This window comes from Neolamprologus brichardi, chromosome 22, assembly GCF_056152115.1.
Source record: "Neolamprologus brichardi isolate AB-2024 chromosome 22, ASM5615211v1, whole genome shotgun sequence".
Classification (NCBI taxonomy): Eukaryota; Metazoa; Chordata; class Actinopteri; order Cichliformes; family Cichlidae; genus Neolamprologus; species Neolamprologus brichardi.
This window is the reverse complement of record NC_142124.1, coordinates 13,302,854-13,322,719: the sequence shown is the minus strand read 5'-3', so window position 1 is coordinate 13,322,719 and position 19,866 is coordinate 13,302,854. Positions and strand designations below refer to the sequence as shown.

The following is a 19,866-nucleotide window of genomic DNA, read 5'->3' as shown; positions in this document are numbered from 1 at the left end:
AGTAACACAGCAAATAACAAGGTGCGGCCAGTAACTGCAAGTCAGGAACATGCTGCTCCAAAGCAGGAGATCCCACCAGAAAGACACAGGGAAGAGAGAGAGAGGAGAAAACACAAAGCACAAGAGTGGTATTTTCTATGTTTGGGTTATATAAAGGCGTTTTTATTCTTGTATTATTCTTGGTTCAGGGTCACCCGATCCAGCAGCAGGCCCAATTGTGAGCTTGGTAAAAAAGGAAAGTTTCTCTTCACAGCAAAGTATTTTTTCTGACCAGAACACCTCATACACTATGAACTTATTTACTCTGCATTCTTTAAATGGTACAAACCCAACATTTGGCTTCACACTGGTATGAACTAACCATCTGCTGTAGATTTCTCAACATTTTTTTGAGGACACACTGCACAACATCCTGAGAAATTCCAAGTTTTAATGGCTAATTTGGAAATCACCTCATTGGTGTATAAGTATTAATTTTTGGCATTTTTTACTGACTCAACTGACAAAGTGGAAATAAATTGTGTGGTTTTTGTTGGCAGGTTGTTTTAAATTGTATGTTGTGTGTAGGGCCACATTTTTGCTCCAATAATTCATAGAACTATTGCTCAAGACTACCAAAATAACAAGAAAGTCGGGTTCCTTGGAAGCAAAACATGCAGAAATGAGAGGTGACTCAAGACTTTTGCACAGCACTTTAGTATTTTTTAAATATTAAAACAGAATTAAAACTCCTCTCCCACAACAAAGAGTAAACAGTGCACTTGCTCTACCAATAACGCGCAGCTGGTGTCGCTAACAAAAAACAAAGAAGAAGAGAAAAGTCACCTTCCGTGACACTGTGTGGCGCCATAACCAAGCAGTGTTTGCGGAAGTGTTCTTCATCACCCCACCAACAACGAGTAAACAGATCCACAGGATGCCGCGAGGCGCTGAGTTTTAGTCCTTCAATGTGAAACGATATGACTGTTTAGCCGTGATAAGGAAGCTCACCGTGAATAATTTGTATACACACAGGGATTGGGACACGGGTTAGCAAACACTGAAGACGTTTTAGCACCTGGGAGCAGGCTGAGAGGCTTCTGAGTGCAAGGATGCCTGTGCTGCGTTAAGCTAGCATGCTAAGCTAAGTGCTAGCCTTCACCAACAAACTCGTCCGGACATGGCAGCGGGAGCCGGAGCCGCTACCAGCGGCTCTCTGGAGTCCACTTTGGACAGAAAGTTACAAAATGTGACCAACACCATGGACTCGATTCAAGGACTGTCAGCGTGGTGCATAGACAACAAGAAGTACCACAGTGTGATAGTGCGACACTGGATCAAGTGCTTGAAGAAATGTAAGTAGCCCTACTGCCTGCACCTTTGAACTCGTTTGAGCTCAACGATCGCAATGGTTGCAATGAGATGTTTGTGCTTATAAATGTTTTAAATATAGTTTTGATTCCTGCTGTTCGACGAATCATACCTTTATCCGGGCGCGTTAAGGTCTTTGTCCTATTTGCCTTAGGTTGAAATGCCGGGAAACGGTGGAGTTTAAAACTGGCGCTCCTTTGACAGCAGGGACATTCAAGCTGTCATCCATGTGCACACTATAGCCTGCGTTTACCCGCGTAGTCTACAAATAGTTTATAAACTAATGTGCAGAGTAGTGAACCTGTCAAATTTACAGTTCTGACAGTGCTACAAGAGGTCAGCCTGTGCCAGCTTTACAGGCTACAACGGGAAATTCAAGATTTAACAGCCTACCACATCACAACATGTTATGAGACTGGAAAGGCAGTTTTGTTACCAAACTGTATGACTGAGCTATTTGTAATCAGCTCATGGGGAACAGTGACGTTTTGGATGGGGCTGGACACCAATGTCCATCCATAATGTCTAGACAAGGGATACCATACTCTTTTTACATCGAGAGCCACATACGGCTTACTTTGATTGTAATTGGGACAGATGAGTGAAACCCTCCTTTCTGTCAATGTAAACAAATTTAAATAAGCATTAAATAATGAGATATCTTAATATATTAAAAAGTGCAATTTCAACAGTTCATCTAATTTGGTCTACACGTTAAGAAATGTTGCTCTAGTAAACCTGCCAGTATGATTCTTTGTGCTTACATTGTAAGAAATTAATATGTAAAATTACAGCAAAAGTTCTGGTAACTCATTGCCCAGACTGTCCGATAATTACAAAACAGGAAGTTTTTCTTAATTCACAGTTAACTTTCTGTTTCTCTTTCCTTTTCTTACCTTGGACCGGGTGTATAAACAAACAAAAAGAATTTTCTTTTGTTGATAGTGGAAAAAAACCAGGAATTTCTGCATCATTTAATTTTTTGTCCTTTACATATTACACTGTTGTAGTATGAATGGCTGAGGGGAAGGTCTTTCTCAGTAGGAAATGCTGTAAAAGTGGATCGTATTGGATCCTTGGCAGGTCAATTTTGTGCCTTTTGCTTGAAACCCCTGATGTAGACAAAATATATTCTGTTACCGTGAACATGTGCTGGGCAGTTAATTTATCCATGGGGCCACAATTGGGGTCTAATTGTAACATGATCTACTTTCACCAGAAGCAGTTTATAGCAGTTTAAAGAAATAAAAAGTAACAATGAGCAGAATGAGTTCAGTACAGGTGCGGCCTTCCACAGCAGTTTTAGTTCCTCATGTGGCCCGCTGGAGTAAACTAATGTTACTGAGTACACAAACTCACTTTAAGTATTGGAGCTGTCACTAACACTTTGATTACTTACATATTTGTTTGGAAATTTGTCAAACTGCACCAGGTTCTCAGTGGGGCTCTATTATTTATTTTATAATAAATCAGTCAGTACTTTGTGTTATTGCCAAGGTATTAGGAGATGCTTTTGTAGCCTTGATCACACTTCTAGCTTTCTAGTAACTGTAATTAAGACACACAGCTCCCACCAACCAGTCTTACACTAAGAAGACAAATCTTATATCTTAAATCTTAATCCTTGCTAGGACCAATCCTTTTGCGTTATACATGTTTTCACTTGGGTAGTGTCATCTCTATGTATCAAATGTTCCCCTGTACAATCCATGCTTCAGGCAGCATCTGATTAAGTGGAGCTCCTAACGGTTGAATCTACATTTTCAAGCCTTCACTGTGAGATTATATCAACAAAAGTACAATGTGCATATTTTATTTGTGTAATTGGATTATGTTTGTGATTTAGATTCAGCTCACATTTTATGAATAATCAGTACAGAAGTAGTTTAAACAGGTTCACAAACTTTTTCTTGCAGACGTGAGAATAGTGGTCTGTTTCTGATTCTCTGCAGAGCAGGTGAATAAATCTCATGCACAGCCCTTGAATAGTTTTTGAGTAATTTATTTTGACTTGCAGCTTAAGGATCATTCATATAGTTGGAATTGTCCAGTAATTTAAGACAAAGGCCATTGCTATTGATATCTTTATACCTACTGTTCATTAATTTGTACTCTAGGGAGGTTTTAGCATTTGCTGTCAATTTAAAGTTCATCACTGTCTTTTGCTTATGAAGACAGCAAAGTATGTTTAGTGTGGAGACTTATTAACAGCATTAGGTTGTGGTTCTCCCTCTGTGATTGCAGTATAGTGTTATCCTCTTTTAGACATTGTCAACATTTTGTCATTAAAGATATGACTGTTTCATTATATCTGACACCTGAGTTTTTTTATTTATGCAGTTTAAAGCCCGTTAGTGATTTTTCAGAGGCTTAGTGGTGTACCATGAAGATGGAGATGTTTTAAACATCTGAATAACACTTAATAAATACATTTAAAAACATAGCATTTAAATGTATTAACTGGAAGCTACCAAAGCTTTTTGGATGAACTTGAGAACGAAAATAAGAAAGAAATTGTTAAATGTGTGGATTAATATATCAGATTTGTTACAGTAATTTAATAGAAAGTATATCAAGCTTTTTGGCATTGCTGGCTCTCCTTTTTCTGTTTTGTACTGTTGTACATTAAATCTAACCTTGTGTTCGTCTGATAAAACAAGTGGACATTTTTGTCTCTACAGTGTCATATCTGGGTTTTTTTGTGTTTTTTTTTAATTTATTTTTTACTATTTTGGAAAAGTCTTAAACCAGTGATGCTAAACTCATTTTACATTGACCATCACATACAGCCCACTTTGTTCTTAGGTGGGTTGGTGGAGTGAAACTTTAACTACACGTTTATTCCCAAAGGTATTTTAATATTAGATAAATAATGCAATTTCAACAGCATATGTTAGTTTTTTTCTACATGATAAATGTAGGAAAACACAAGCACCAGAAAACATTCTGGTAGCTCACTTTCCAGACTCTCCTGTGTTTATAAGACAAAGTGTTTGTTAATTGATGAAGATTTTGTTTCCTTTTTAATAGAAATGTCAATATTAGACAGTGAGACAGGAACTTCTGTTTCTGTCATTTAACAGACAGTGTCTTTCTATTGCGGGGCTTCCTCTGGTTTTGTATATATTCCTATTGCTTGTTATGCATTTCTGTTGTCTTACTATATTTTATTCCTGCACAGTTGGTATGGAGCACCCATGTACACGTGCAATGACAATAAAAGACGAATCTAATTATTTATCTATTACTTAACTACTTTGGTGTGGTATTAATGGCTGCGGGGACATCTTTATCAGCAGAAAAAGCTGTCAAACCTGTGAAAATATAGCTAAAAGGTTAAAAACATATCTCCTTTGTCGTATTTTCCAAAGCTGGAGGTCAGATTAGGTCAGATTGGAGCCTTTGTCAGGCCGATTCAGGCCCCCGGGCCTTATGTTTGACACCTCTGTCCTAAACAAAACAACAGGGGTGGGGTCGAACTTACTTAATACTACTACTGCACTAAGGTATTTTTAATATACCTACATCTTACTAACTGCACCCTAATTGTAAGTAGTATTAAGTCAGTGCACCAGATTGGCTGGAGATAAGCTGGAAAACATTAACATTGTCCAACAGAAATGTCTTGATTTAAAAAAAAAAAAAAAAAGATCCCAGATCTTATGTTTAAACAAAAATATTAAAACCACAGATCACTGTACAGAGTTAGGGACAGTAATTAAAAACCAGTTCCAGTGAAGAATCCATACCAAAATTTCTAGTTCCTCTTCCTGATAAGAGGAATCTTTTTTCTTTCACTTTGCAGAGCAATGATGTCAAGCATAGCAGTGGAGCTTCTGCACACCCACTTTCAAGCATTTCTCAGGCTCGAAGACAATGAAGTCTTTCTTACACATAAGCTGAGGAAAAAAAACATGTGTAAAATCAGATTGTAGATGCCCTTCATCTCTTAGAGCACATAAAAGACATGTTCTCACTAATGGAAATGCTGTATTCGGTTTAGGCTGCCCAAGAACTGGAAGGATCTTAAACGTAAAAACATTTTAAAATAGTTGTGTTGATGTTGAAAAACACACAAACATGGATCAGGTCAGTAAAAGAATCAATAATGAATCTGACCTATAACCAGAATCGATAATGGCATTGGAATCAATAAAGTTGTATCAATATCCAGCACCAGATGGGGTTCACTGACCTTTTGGTGACGCGCTGTAAAATAATAGTTTTGTGTGTGTATAAATATATATGTGTGTGTGTGTGTGTGTGAGAGAGAGAGACAGAAAGAGATTAAAAATGTAAAATACACTTCTGTTTGGAAAGCTTGATTCAACTGGAGACGTTCTTCATTGGGTGAGGGGGTGGTGGTTAGCAGTGCTGCCCGTCAGCAAGAGGTCCTGCGTTCAAATCCATCATCTTGTCTTTCTGTTTAGAGTTTGCATGCTCTTCTGTTGTCTGCGTGGGTCCTCTCTGGATACTCTGACCTCCTCCTACAAACATGCAGTTAGTGGGTTTTGTGAGTTGTAGTGAGGTGTGTTTGAATAGTTCTGTCTCTGTGTGTTAGGCCTGCAGCGAGGTGGACACCTGTCCAGGATCTATCCCGCCTCTTGACCTATGGCAGCTAGGATAGGCTCCCTTTGATAATGCCTGCACTGTTGTGCATGTGTTGCACATGCGTTGAACGGGCCGCTTTGTAATTTAATATACAAGAGGCTGACTAGTCAGTCACTAGTCTAAAAATTTAGAAAATCAGCTGATTCCAGATCACTGCATCTCTAGTTAAAACATAGACTGTATGTAAAAGATGACTAGCCACTGTGATGTCACCGATTGGTTTTGATGTCATATTTTGAAGCCTTGAGCTGATTGTTTCCACCTTTTAATGAAGGTATTCATAGATGGATGTCTTTGGCTCTCGCTGGCCTGTTTTGCTGTTAATCTCGGTTGCAGTGATTTTACAGTTACCTGAAACTGTGTTTGACTTTGGAGAATTTAGAGTGATCTCTGAGCATATTACCGTTTAATCAATTTTGTTCTTCTAATGTGATCACACTCGCGGATCTCAGTGCTGCAGGAGAAATTTCAAAGTAAACAGTTTTGTAGTGATTGTGTTCAGGGTTCAAACCCTCAGCATTATAAGGAAAACAACAGCTTTTTGCTTTTCTACTCCTGATGAGTAAGAAGCGTGGCTTTCATCTGTCATCTAGACAATTAGAGAATTAATAGAGACTTGATTATTTAACGCAAAATTATTTACTTACAGAGTTGAAATTAGTTGCATTGCAGACTTATTTTGCATCTGGATGTTGGTTATTTTATCAAGCACTGATTAAACTATTGACCAGGAGATATTATGAGCTGATATCATATCATAAATATAAAAAAACTGCAAATAAAAATCAGGGCTCGCAAAATCGCTAGCCCGACGTCCCGGGGCTAGCGATTTTTCCAGTCGGGCTACCAAAATCTAACTCAGCCCTGCCCGTCGGGCTATCATAGGAAAATATATGTCAGTGCTTTTGCATTCTTTCGCCAATGTAGCTGAGTAATTATGTCATTGGCATCGATGAGCCACTGTCAATATGTGACATATTGAAATCGCGTTTGAATTTGCGCTTGCTTTTTGCTTTCACTTTCATTTTGCGATCGCGCGAACGGTGTATAGAGAGCGGCAGCACTGATTGGTGAGTGACGATTAATTGCGCACCAATTCCTCTGACATCGTCTTATCAATCATTAGCTTACTATTCAAACGCGACAAGTGAAATCTCTCGCAGCAAGCTTAAACATGTCAGAGGTTGAGTGCGCAAAGAATCGCTGATCATTATGTAAGTACGTGTGTAAAAGCAGCAGGATTTAGGCTGGTATTTTAGTTCTGCAGAGCCAAATAAGACAGGTCAGGGTGAAGAAGGGGCAGCCAAAGAAAAGCCGATCACAAAACGGAAAAGATATGACAAATCGAGCCCGTTCTCACTCCCGAGGCGTAACATGGCGACGTTTTGTCACGTCGGTTATGGCTGAAATCCAGTGCAATGACGCTCCCGCGGTAATCAACGTTCCAGCCCTGTATTCCAGCCCTAAACCTAACCTTATCCCTAGCCCTAACCATAACCTTTTTCCTCACCTTAAACAGGACTTAAATGATGTTAAATAGCGTGTTTCTAAGCTATTTGAAGGAAAAGAGCGAACATGTGTAGATTGAGTCCATACGGTTCTCACATTTCCTCATTTTTCCGAGGTCGTCATTTAGGAATGTGGTGGGTAGCCGAAAACGTAATATGTTGACGATTTGTCACCTAGCCTAAAATGTTACGCTTTGGGAGTGAGAACGTGTTGGACAAATCAGACTATGAGGCAAAAAGAAAGCGCAGCTTTTTTGGTTTCATGGACAAAAGAATTTCTGTGGCTGGAATATAACGAGCTAAATAACATGATGTTCTGCCAGGTGTGTTGTGAGTTTCATTTGATTTCTGAGTCGACAAGTGCCTTTGTTACTGGGACCAGTCATTTTAAGAAAGACCCCATCAGAACCCATGAGAAATGCAAGAAATGCATTATTGCCCAGTCTGCAGTATGTTTCCCAGAACAAACACCAATTGCAAAAAAACATACTACAAATAAACCAAGCACAACAAGAACTCCTGAAAAAGCTGTTTAGAACAGCGTGCTATATTGCAAAGAGTGAACTACCATTGGCAGAATTTAGCAGTCTTTGCAAACTTCAAAAAGCAAATGGCCTAGATCTTGGTTCCACTTACTTCTTACCCCTGACTACAGTGAAAATTTCAGATTCAGGATCTGACACAGACTGATTCATGTTCTACACAGTTCTTACAAGTTCATAGAAATTTCTGTTCAATTAGAACCAAGTATTTGAGTTGATGGTTTTAATTTTTATACAGTTGTTGTGATTTGTATTTTAACAATTTTTTTGATTAATTTTTGTTTCCGTTACAATATTATACTTTAATGTATAATATTGTAAAGGAAACAAAACGTAAAAAAAAATTCTTTTTTTATTCGGGCTACTTAAATTTATTTTGGGCTACCAAAAACTGAAGAATGCCTGCCCGAAGGGCTACCAGAGATTTTGAAATTTTGCGAGCCTTGAAAATGACACATGGTGTGTGTAAACTATAAAAAAGGCATTTTTAAAACTCCTTATTTAGGTCATAAAATGTGAACAAAGATTGTGTAAATGATTTCACGTCATGTTTAACAGTTAGCTGTTGATTAAATATTCTTGGTAGCTCTTGACTGCATGCTATCTTTTCTGTGTTGTTTATGAATCTGATTTATCACTTCAGACTTAATCACTCATGTCTATAATGGATTTTGTCATTTATTTAGTTTAACTGGGCATTAAGTAAAAATGTTGACCTTTTTATAAAGTACAAAATTTATAGATTGATAATAATTTAAGCAGTATGTTGGACCACTACTGATTTTGACCAATATTTAATAAAATAGGTGAAAGAGAGCTGAGCTGCTTCTCCGTATATTTAGGCTCAGCAGGTTTCAAGTCAGATTTTTTCATATGCACGTTTAAAAATGGCACACATGCTGTGCAGCAACAAAAACAGTAAAAACAATGAAAGATTTAAGGGAATGAACAGCCGCAGATAAAAGCACCATAATTAGAAGCAGTCTGGTTCAAACAAGCTAACATCGGCGCCTCTGTTTCCTCCAACAGCTGACGCCTCACACAGGCTCAACCTGCTATACCTCGCCAATGACGTCATCCAGAACTGTAAAAGGAAAAACGCCATCGTTTACCGAACGGCATTCGCCGAGGTGCTTCTAGATGCCTTCCAGCTGGTTAAGTAAGTGCTTTGTAGAGATACTGGTGCAATGTTTCTTTCTGCTACTCTCTACCTTTCAGTGTTTCTTGTCCATTATTCCTCTCATTTGTTTCATTCGGACACATAAATCCAGCAGCCATCATTATAGTTTTTATCATCTCCCTCTCTGTAGCTGTGAAGGTGACTCGAAGGTGATAAAATCAGCGGAGAGGATACTGTCCATCTGGGAGGAGAGAGGTGTGTATTCAGGGACTCTCATTGCCGACCTTAAGAACGCCCTGATCAAAGAGGAGTCCCCTCCTGTCACTCCTGTGGAGCAAAAAAGTAAGTTTGCTTATTATTTTTATAATTTTTAATTTTATTAGACACGCCATCTTAACATGAAACTTGTCGTTATCAGTCGTGGCACCTTGTACAGTTAATTGTATTTTAATTGCAGTTACAGTTTTGGCTGTCAGTGATTATGAAAACACAATTTATTTAATTTTTAATTTAATTGGCTTTAAGACAAGTTTCTTATTTGTTAGGTTTAATACATCCACAGTTTTCCCAGAGTTTAGGAATAATTCCATTAAATAATTATGATGTCTGTTCTGAAATAATGTTGCATTTCATTCTGTTGTGTAGATTTCTGGGTGTTTGTAGTTAATTTTGCTGTTTGAGTTTATGGGCTTTTTATTTATTTTAAAGCTCCAGTCGAGTCTAAAGCTGATCTACGATCCAAGGTCGTTGCTGAATTCGTGGTAAGTGTGATGTTAGAGTTTAAAGCTCCTCACTAAACTCCAGCTGTGCCGTTTTACAAGCACGGTTGTTATCGTCTTGTCTTTGACTCAAACACTGTGATCAGACTTTATTGCGCTTATGATATGACTGACTGCTCCCTCTGCTTTAGCCACAGGCACTCATAGACCAGCTGTCCAAGTACAAGAGATCTCTGGAGGAGGTCGACCTCAGAGAGAAACAGCTGGCAGCTATGAGGGTTGACATCTTCAGTTCTGATGCCCTCAGGAGACTCAAAGGTGTCTTATTCTTTTTGCTGCTATACAGTCTAACCTGGAGCGATAGGAAGGATGGGTTATGACTTTGATGATTTCCTCACATTACTGCTTGGTTCTTGCAGATAAGGCAGGAGGAAAGAAGTTCTCCAAGGACTTTGAGGAAGGAAGCGCACAGCTACAGGAGTTTGTGAAGTTCTTTGATAAACAAAACAAAATCCTACCTCAACTCATGGAGGCACTCACCAACGCAGATATCTTCTATGAGATGCAGTACAAGGAAGTGAAGATTGTAGCTAACGTAAGTGAAAGAGGTTTATTTTTAATTTGTTGGGTTTTTTTTTTTTGTTCTAAAGCATGAAGAAATTCAGTTACCTGTAGGTTTATTACCCAGCTTGTGTTGGGCTTTTTGGTACATTATGTTTTAGACTCTTATTTGTTGCTAGCTGTAGATAAACCTCATGCCTCTCTATCTTGCTGTTTGAATTTGCGTGAAGTCTGTATTAAAACTGGCTAATAGACTTAACATTTACAATTTCATGTATTAAACTCCGTTGCTTCTCCTCTCAAGGCCTACCAAACATTTGCTAACCGGGTGTCCCACCTCAAGCGTAAGCTGGACACCTTGAAGTCCACCTTGCCCGACCTGGACGAGTCACCCATCCCCTCTCCCTCGGCAGACGCTCCATCTCCAACAGGCTCAGAGTCTCCTTTCCACGGTCTGGAAATGGCCCACCCCGATCCAGACCTCGATGGTTCTGCAATGGACGATGATGCAGAGCCCCCAGCCCCGAGCCCTCTGTCCTCCCCGGGGGGGTCTCCCAGAGACACAGATGGTCTCGGTGAGAATGACAATCGCGAGGTGGAGGACATGGAGCTGTCTGAAGACGAAATGGAGAGTGGGGGCATCATAGGTAAGGAGGGGGTAATGTTTTGGGATTTCAAGCCTCTGCAATGCTTTTTAAGTGCTGTGTGGTTTTTATATTGGCCTTCAGTACTTTACTAAAAAGAATGAAATGACAAACACAGGAGAGATGGGCAAGCACGGTAATGACACAAAAGTTCTCAAGCATTGCATGATAATCATTGTTTCAACTTTTGCAGTAGCATCTTTTGAACCTGCTGTCGGTAGTAGTTAATACAGATGTTACATGGTGTCATCTAACTAGTTCAAATGTTCCTAGTTTTAATTTTAAAAGCAGTCTTTTTACATATTTCCTTTGTTTTGAGATAAGCTGACTTGTTAAAGTTTTTCCTGGAAGAAAAAAAAGGGCCTTTTGGATTTGACTGCGTTCGAAATAAGAAAGGTGATGAGTCAGTGTTACTTTATTTGACAGAAGTTTGACAGTTTTCTTCTCATTTCTGACCATTTAATAAAGACAAAATGTCTGTTATACACAATCTGATGAGACTCCATGGAAGAAACAGCATCTGCGCAGTAGCTGATGTGCACATTCTTAAATTGACCTGCATGTTAAAATAGGAATATTCTTCCTCAATGTAGTTTGAGTTCTAGCGTGTGCCCAGCCCACCGTCATCACATATCACAGAGTATGCATTTACTTAGATGGATGCATTGTGATCACAGGTGAAACCATCGCCTGCTGTGGACATCTGTTAAAGCTCTGCGTCAAAGATAAATCAGGCTTTACAAATCACACCTGTTATTTAGAGGAATTCATTAATCCTGAAGCATCCAAGCGGTTTTAGTGGCCACACTGACCAAATGGAGTCATTTCAAAACTGGAGCCAGATGTGGCAGAGTTGAAGTTTTCATTGGGAGTGACTAGGGTTAGAAATTGGTGCGTCAGAGAGAGACAGCTCAGGTTGAGGAAATTGGAGACAAAGTTAGAGAAGCAAGGCTAAGGATGCTGAATATGGAATAGCACAGAGGAGGTTCATGGATGTAGTGAATGAGGACATGGAGAAAGTCGGGATGACAGTATAAGCTGGTAGGGATAGGATGGTATAGAAGTAAATAATTAGCTTTGGTTACCGCTAAAGAGAAAATGTTCTAATGTAATTATCCATCTTGAGCTTACTTTGAGCATCAGGTCTCTGCAAAAGCAAATCTCAGTACCCTACATCTCTAGGAAACATTTTTAATATTAAAAATATTAAAACACTTGTGAATATACAGCTAGAGTCATAAATATATTTTCTGTTCTCTTTTTTGCACCACATTCCTTCCTGCAACCATTATTTGAGTAACTTTTGAGAAATTTGCCCTGGAAATCAGGTGTCAGTGGCAAAATTAGTCACAAAAACCAAATGTAGAGGAACTGCACTTAGCTGCACCATTACATTGGCCCTCTCTCACTGTTATCGCTGCCATATTTTCTTTCCTCAGTTGAAGAGCGGACAGAACCCGGTCTCCACCCAGAGGTGCCCGCACCAGTGCCTGCAAAACGCGTGCCATTAGTAGCGACAGAGCAGCCCATCGTCGCACAGATCGCGTCTCCCATTGCCGCTCCAGCGGCCGCTCTGGAAAGTGTGGACATGAATAAAATTGGCTCCATCCTGAACAGCATAAGTTCAGTCGTGAAGAACACAGGTGAGTGGCGAGGGCCTTTTTGTAACATGCACATAGATGATTTCTTTCAAAATAAAATAAAATAAAATCTTCCACGTGCCGTCATTAAGTGTGTCTCGACTTCTGCTATGGAAGAACCAACTGGGTTTGCAATGTGTTTGGAGCATTAATATCTCTGCACCGTCATTGATTTTTAATGTAGAGATAAACAAAAAGATCTTGAGAGCATATGTGAGTATGTACTTAAACTGCATATATGTTTTCATGCAGTTTAAGATTTAACAGAGTATTTAAGTTAATCTGGTAGGTTTGTCAAATGTCAAAGTTAGTTTGTTTTAAATATACCTCATAATGCATAAATCTATGAATGAACATTTGGCCTTCACAGATCTGTTAACTGTCTAATAAAAAGTTAGTATATGGTGGGTTACTCTGTGAGTGAGTGTAGCTTTGTTTTTTGCAGCACCGTTAGTGGAGACTCCTCCTGCAGCTGCACCCGCTGTCTCCTCAGTTAAGAGCACGCCTGCTCTTCCTGTGGCAGCACAGGACCCCAGTTCACTGGTTAGTATCCTCTCCAAGGTAGAAGTGAGTCCTGCAGACCTCCTCAGTGCTCTGTCCAAAGTCCAGGGTCAAAGCAGCCTCGAAGGTGAGAATCAACCTTTACTTAAAGTATTCAAAAAAATGTTGAGTTATAGCAGCACCCTTGCTTATCTTTCTTCTATCTTCCTTGTGCCCCTTAGGCATCACCTCTGTTGTTGGCAGCTCAGCTGACTCCTCCAGTACAGGCAAGATTACTGCCTCTCCTTCATCCACAGTTTCATCAGCGGTACCCTCTCAGAGCTTGCCTCACTCCTTTGGCACATCTGTGCTTCCCCTATCCAGCTCTACTGCAAGGCAGAGCTCAAGCACCCAAGCATCCTCCCAGAATTCCAACCCTGCCTCTGCCCTGGTTCAGGCTCTTCATAGAGACATGGATTTGACAACAGATCCTGAACCATCCTCTACAAGTTTAGAGTCTAAAATACACAGCTTCTTGCAGGGAAACCCTGCTTTTAGTGCATTTGACTTGGTTTTTTCAACAAACCCAGCTCTCGGAAGCAATAATCATAGTCCGGTTACTTGCACAGACACCCAGGATGGGACACCTGTGCGGGACGAGGGGGGAGGCACGCCTACTCAAGATGAGATTATGGACAAGCCAATGGTGGTTCCATTTGCTCCCAAGTTAAGTCAGTCATCTGTTGAATCTGCAATAATGGCTCCTGTTGCATACCAGAATAGCACACAGCCGAACCATAACAATCCTCAACAGCCTGCTCACCTGCAGCCAGGTGTCGCTCAGAATGGGCAGATCTACCAGGCGTACCCGTTTGGCAAACAGGAGATCTCTGAACATGGGATTACTGCCCCGGTTGGACATTACCAGCAGATTTCTGCACAGACAGGAGGGCCAGTGCCTGGAGAAAGAGCCCCAGGCAGTGCCGGTAACACACAGACTGCTGACAGCTTTCATGGGCCTAGTGAAAGGAGTTGGTACGGTGACACTTACCCAGAGGGGAGCTCTCAGCAGCCCAGCGGCTATAATATGCCTGGAGGGGCTCAAGAAAACAAGACATCCGGACTTTATCCATACCAAGCTGAGCAAACTCGTGAACCTCAAGAGCTGCTCTCCCAGCAGGGGGGCACCCCATTGCATGGTTTCTTTAAAAGCAATCTTCCTCCTGTCCCAAGGTTACCTCCCCCTCCTCGCGGTTTTGAGGTTTCCCTTTCATCGGCCAGCAATTCGATGATTCCTCCGGAGCAGCAGCCGATTCCCGGCACAGACTCTGGGGACGTGCTCGGGGCCAGAACTGAGAGTGTCATCAGTGGGATGGTGGTCCATGATCATCAACACAAATCCCTGTATCATCCTGATGAACATCTGTATGACACTGACCAGCATCGGCCACATCACCCTGAGGATTTACATCACCAGTCAGATGACCGGCATTACCAGGGGGACCTCGAGCGGCACCACGACGAACTCCTCCAGCACGAGCCCCCTTATTTCCAAGACAATCCTTATCGCGGCCCAGATGACCCGTATTACAGACCAGGCAGCCCTCCACACCACTATCCCCGAGTTCGAGGCCGCCTCACTCCTCCACTCTCAAACTCAGAGGAGCCTTACTACGCCCACGACTACCCACATCACAGCCCGCCTGCTCCGCACTACCCTCCTAGGAGACCACCGCCTCATCACGAAATCCGTCATCCCGTTCTACGACCTCCGCATCGACCTCCTCACCCTGCACATCACCCACACCCCAGAGGACCTCCTCGCCCCCCATTTCCTCGATTTCAAGGTCCTGACCCGAGGTTTAGAGGCAAACGTCCAGGTCTAAGACCAGGAGGCCCAATGTTCCCCCCTAAGAGACCCTTTATGCCCCCACGGTACTGACTGAGCATGTAGCCCTGAGACTGCTCACAGTCAAAAGTCTTGGAGGTCATAAAAGCCTCTTAAAAACTGAAATGGAGACTGCAGGTGGATGAATGTGCAGTTATTGCACTGGGGTGGGCACGATGTGGCAAAGCTGAGCTGAAGAAGAATTAATTCAGCAGCTCCAGAAGAAAAAACTTTAAATGCAGAAAGAAAAAAGGGTGTGTGGAAGACTGAGGAGAGCCAACACCAAGAGACATAAAGAACACGGTGCCTCTGAGAGGGTTGCTGAGCTGAAGAGCGAAGACAGAAGATTAAAGAAGATAAGAGGTGGATATATATACATATATATATAAAATTCACTTTTTGTATCATTTCCTCCAATATGAAGCACTGCATTAAATGTAAGCGTGTCAGAGTGCGTGCATGGTACGTGTGTGTGCATGCAGTCCAGTCTAAACCAACTAGACACAGATAGTTCAACACTTTTTTTGAAAGACAGTTATTTTTGCTAAGACGGTGAGAAAAGAGTGTAGTTGGTGCAGTGTTTCTGCTCTTATTTCGTTTTTCAGTGAGCAGTTTTGACTGCTTCAGTCCCGTATCAGCAGGATCCCATTAGCATTTGAAAAATCGTTAATTTCAACTTGTCTTTGGGTATGACAAACCGAGTGTATGCTATGGAATTTCTGTTTCTTCTACAGTACACATTAGCATATTTGGGGGAATTATTTCTCATTGTTCCAGCTCCAAATGTTCTGTGTTTTGTCTTTTTGTTTTTTGTGAAGCATTGCTTTCCCCCACCTATGCGCAAGATCCCTTCGGCGATAATTTTTACGTCCCGTTTAGGAAGGCGACACAAGTCTAGTCAAGGGGGGGGATTTTTTTTTCCAGCCTCCCAACACCGGTGCAGAAGAAGTGCATTTCTGGAAGGAGGATGAAGACAGTCGGCTTCACTTTCGTTTATTTGTACTGACCAATAAAAATCTGAGTTTGAAAAAAGTGTCGTTTATTTATTTATTCTCTTTTTTTTTTATTATCTCTGATCCCTGACCTGTTGCATTACTGCCTTTACTTCTGCATCACATTTAAAAGCACCTAAGCCAGGACCTCTAATTATTCACACAGAAATTATAACGCCACTGGCCCCATTACTCATGAACACGACTGCAGGTAACACTAAAGAGTGTTGTGGGGTTTCTTTTCTTTTTTCTTTTTTAAGCTATGGTTCATAATTTAAGGATTAAATCTATAATACTGTTTGGGAAATGTGTTCATCAATGTATCAGGATCCCATTAGGTTTAAAATACGTTGCTGCATCAGACCAGATAAAAGTGATATTAGAAGAAAAAGCTCCACTTACTACATTTATTACATTTATAGGGATAGACATTTCTAAAGAAAAACATCTTAACTTGATAAGTCAGATTTTTGCTCTGAGTCACTTTTTTATTCGTTAGGTCTTTAAGTTTTTTGGTAGTTAATATAAATACGGTTAAAGAAGTAGTGTCCACGCTGATTGTGTGTACCTCTGTGTGCATAGGTTACTTAGTTTAATCGAATCACATTTGCTCTGCTTTGTTGGGCAGATTGCCCGAAAAGTTGCCTAGTAACAAGAATAAATTTGCAAAAGATTAGTTTGGCTGAGATCCAAAATAAAGTAGCGGCGGTTTCACGCGTAACTGGATCCTTAAAGCAGTTAAAGGTCTGTTAGGTGTCTCCATGTGAGGCTACCGTGCAGGGAGCGTTAATGCAGTCAGTTTGGCTTAATTTGAAACGAACACGTTTTCAGTAAGGCTGTCTTGTCTCCGCAAATATTCTCTTTAATTGAAGAGGTCCAGATCGATTTGGTGCCAAACACACACACACAGCCTCAGCGTGAGAATCACTCTAAAAGACAAAAGTGGTGATCAGTTGGATTGATTAGGCAGTTATAATCAAGTACCGAAAGACCCACTTCCCTTAATTCATTTGCAGTTTCTTAGTGCGGTCATTAAATTATTGCATTAAATCAAGTATGAGAAGTTAAAAAAGACATTATTATTGGGACTTTTATTTCTAAGTGCGTAAGCGGCAAATAATACAGCTTAATTTGTTCCTTTTAAAAGTGTCGATGTGAATGGGCTCCTAACTCTGATAAATCCGTGCAGTTAAAACTGCCCTTAATTTAGGTCTACTTTAATTAGCACGGAGGTCGTTTAGGGAAATGAGTTTCGATTTTAGCAATAAGTCGTTCCCTTCGCGCACACAAACACGAAAACAAAAAAAAGCGGTGTTAGATGAAACCAATTGGAGGGAACAAATAGAAAACGAGTGCTCCCATTCGACATCTTTATTGGTCAGAAGTTAGTTTTTAATCTGCGGAGTTTACTTGGAAATTAAACATAGTCACAGGTGAGCCGGCCGTCGCCAGATGTCAGCACATCTTCCCAGAGTCACTTTGTTAGAGAGGGGAGGGGTAGCCTATAGCATGAAAAATTCAATAAATAACTAAATTATTCAGCATTTATCAGCCTTCATATCGGGGACGTGCGTAAATGTGTCAGGTCATCTTAGTGTACGCATTTTTCTTTGTGTTTACGCAAAGGATGAAGTGAGTGAACGTTACATACACACACGCACCTCCTTCCCCCTGAATTTTTTTGAACTCATTCCCCGTTTCTCATCCCCTCCCCTCCTCGCTCCTGTTTTCATCCTCAGGGATCCAGAGCCACACTTTGATGTGTCTGATGTGATGGAAACCTTTCCCCCACATGTTAACTGATGAAGATGGTGGCGGCTCCTCTCTTTGAATCCTGCACCGCTCGCAGTGATGGCTCTTCACGGCCTGTTATGAACGCTGTGCACTGGTAAGGCTTTCAGTTTAATAGCTACATCAGAAACTAAGTGCCACCAGCAGGAAATCAAAACAATCAATACAGAGTGGGGGGAAAATAAAATGTTGAAAATGGTTCTATTTTTTCTCCGTCCCTGTGTGTGTGTCTGTGTGTGTGAGTGAGGAAACACAGGAAATGAGGACGGCTGGACATAGAGGACCATGTGAGTACAGCCAGGATTATTAATAACCTTATGAATAATTACAGCTATTTTATTGCCTTCTCTTTACATTGCTTTAAACAAATCTGTGCTTTTCATGCTTCCAACCTGTACAGATACCCATTAAATGCATGTTTTTGTGGAATAAATGATCATTGTGCAAATGAAAACAAAACACAGCGTCGTTGTCTGGTCATTTCCTTACAGTATTTAACAAACAAGCATCTCCATAAGCTCAGTTTAATAAAGTTGCCCTTTAATTTAAAAATGTCTCAATTTTAACCAGACTTTGAAATTTTGTTGTAAGAGACAAAATTCAAAGAGAGTGTCTCTTATGACCTTTAATGAACATTGAGTTTAAGACCCGTTTCTGGAGCATTTAAATCTTCCGGGAAACATTTGTGTAATTAAGTTACAGTCATTGTGGGAGTCCATTACACCTGCACTAAAGGACAATTTTGATTGGATCAATTAGTAATTCCATTTTAGATTGCTTTCACTTTCCAGCTGACCCCTCCTTTGTATTTGTTGGTGAAACCTTTGTACCATAGCATTCATATAACGGCTCTGCTTTTCTAATAAAAGGTACAAAAGACATAAACATCTTTATTTCTGCTACATTTGTTCAAAAATCTCTTTATACTCAAACCTTTTTATCTTCTTAAAACAGTGGGTTTTTTTTTTAATGGGTTTTGTTTATTTAATCCAGTAACATCTAATTCAGAACATCAGTTTTGGCAACTGCCCTCATCACTGACCCTGTGCTATAAGAATATTTGGGTTTTTGGCTTTTGAAAATGGTTCTTCAATGTCTTTAAAATCAAGGGCAAAATAAATGTGTCAGTTAACAAGTCAAAAAAATACAGTTAAGTATATAATTTCCTTAAAAAACAGGGTTGGGTTCTTGCATCTCAGACAGCAGAGGGTTAAATGATAGTGATGTATTTCAAACTAACCTTTATTTACCTAGTATTTATACTTGGTTATAAATATTCGGTACACCTTGCCAGTACTCGGTTAGACTCACTTTTCCCTTAAGAACTATCTTAATTCTTTATGGCAAGGTGCTGGAAACATTCCTCAGAAATAGCTGACATGTTGGCACCCAGTGTGGTTCAGTGTGCTGTGTGTTCAGAGATGCTGTTCTGCACACCTTGGGTGTGATGTGTGGTTATTTGAGTTACTGTTGCCTTCTTATCGACCGGAAGCAGTCCGACCATTCTGCTCTGATCTCTGATCTCAACAGCAGGTCATCTTGTCCGTGTCTACATGGTCTATTTGCGTTAAGGAGAGGTTAAGGAGGTATACCTAACAAAGTGGCAGTGACTGTATATTAGCAGACTAGAGGTTTTGTATTATTAAAGATTCAGATCTATCTATCTATCTGTCTATCTGTACAGCAGCACATTCAAACCCACAGATTTATCTTTCTTTTTTCTTTTTTCTAAAGTCCTACATTTAGAGCACAGCAGAAACATAAGCACCCCTGCTGGCATCGCATTTGTTAGCAGCTTGTCACCAGATGTCGTTGTCAGTTACATTCCGAAAAATAAAATTGTCATCCATTGTGAAAATGACACAAATCACGTACCCGACGCTGTTCCTTATCACCCATTTATACCCGATCGACACCAGATGAATTGAGTTTTTGCCACGCCTGCACGGGCTTACAGAGGGGCTGACTGGCGGCGGGCAGATAGGATTTAGTGACTGATGATGGCAGATGGCAGTCTTAA

The 19,866-nt window shown here is 40.5% G+C and overlaps 1 protein-coding gene across 4 annotated transcripts; it reads left to right on the top strand.

Moving 5' to 3' along the window:
* Positions 1–874: 874 nt before the first annotated feature.
* Positions 875–18,305, top strand: rprd2a (regulation of nuclear pre-mRNA domain containing 2a). 4 transcript variants are annotated; one of them, XR_436807.3, is made up of 12 exons: positions 875–1,334; positions 9,041–9,170; positions 9,322–9,473; positions 9,840–9,892; positions 10,042–10,168; positions 10,270–10,445; positions 10,716–11,058; positions 12,495–12,698; positions 13,141–13,323; positions 13,418–15,426; positions 17,795–17,943; positions 18,094–18,305. XR_436807.3 is itself a non-coding variant. In XM_006788013.3 (10 exons), exons 1-10 carry the CDS (start codon positions 1,160–1,162, stop codon positions 15,115–15,117), a joined length of 3,243 nt encoding a protein of 1,080 aa, XP_006788076.2. In that variant the 5' UTR covers positions 875–1,159; the 3' UTR covers positions 15,118–16,095. The 4 variants fall into 4 exon arrangements, 1 of the variants encoding a protein (XP_006788076.2); XR_436806.3 differs by having other exon boundaries at positions 18,090–18,305; XR_436805.3 differs by having other exon boundaries at positions 17,795–18,305.
* Positions 18,306–19,866: the final 1,561 nt, after the last annotated feature.

Excerpts from the sequence above, each read along its gene's own strand:
- rprd2a (XM_006788013.3), top strand. The coding sequence starts at position 1,160 with ATGGCAGCGGGAGCCGGAGCCGCTACCAGCGGCTCTCTGGAGTCCACT. Across the intron at positions 9,893-10,041 it reads AGGTCGTTGCTGAATTCGTG|CCACAGGCACTCATAGACCA; the intron begins GTAAGTGTGATG and ends CCTCTGCTTTAG. Across the intron at positions 10,169-10,269 it reads TGCCCTCAGGAGACTCAAAG|ATAAGGCAGGAGGAAAGAAG; the intron begins GTGTCTTATTCT and ends TGGTTCTTGCAG.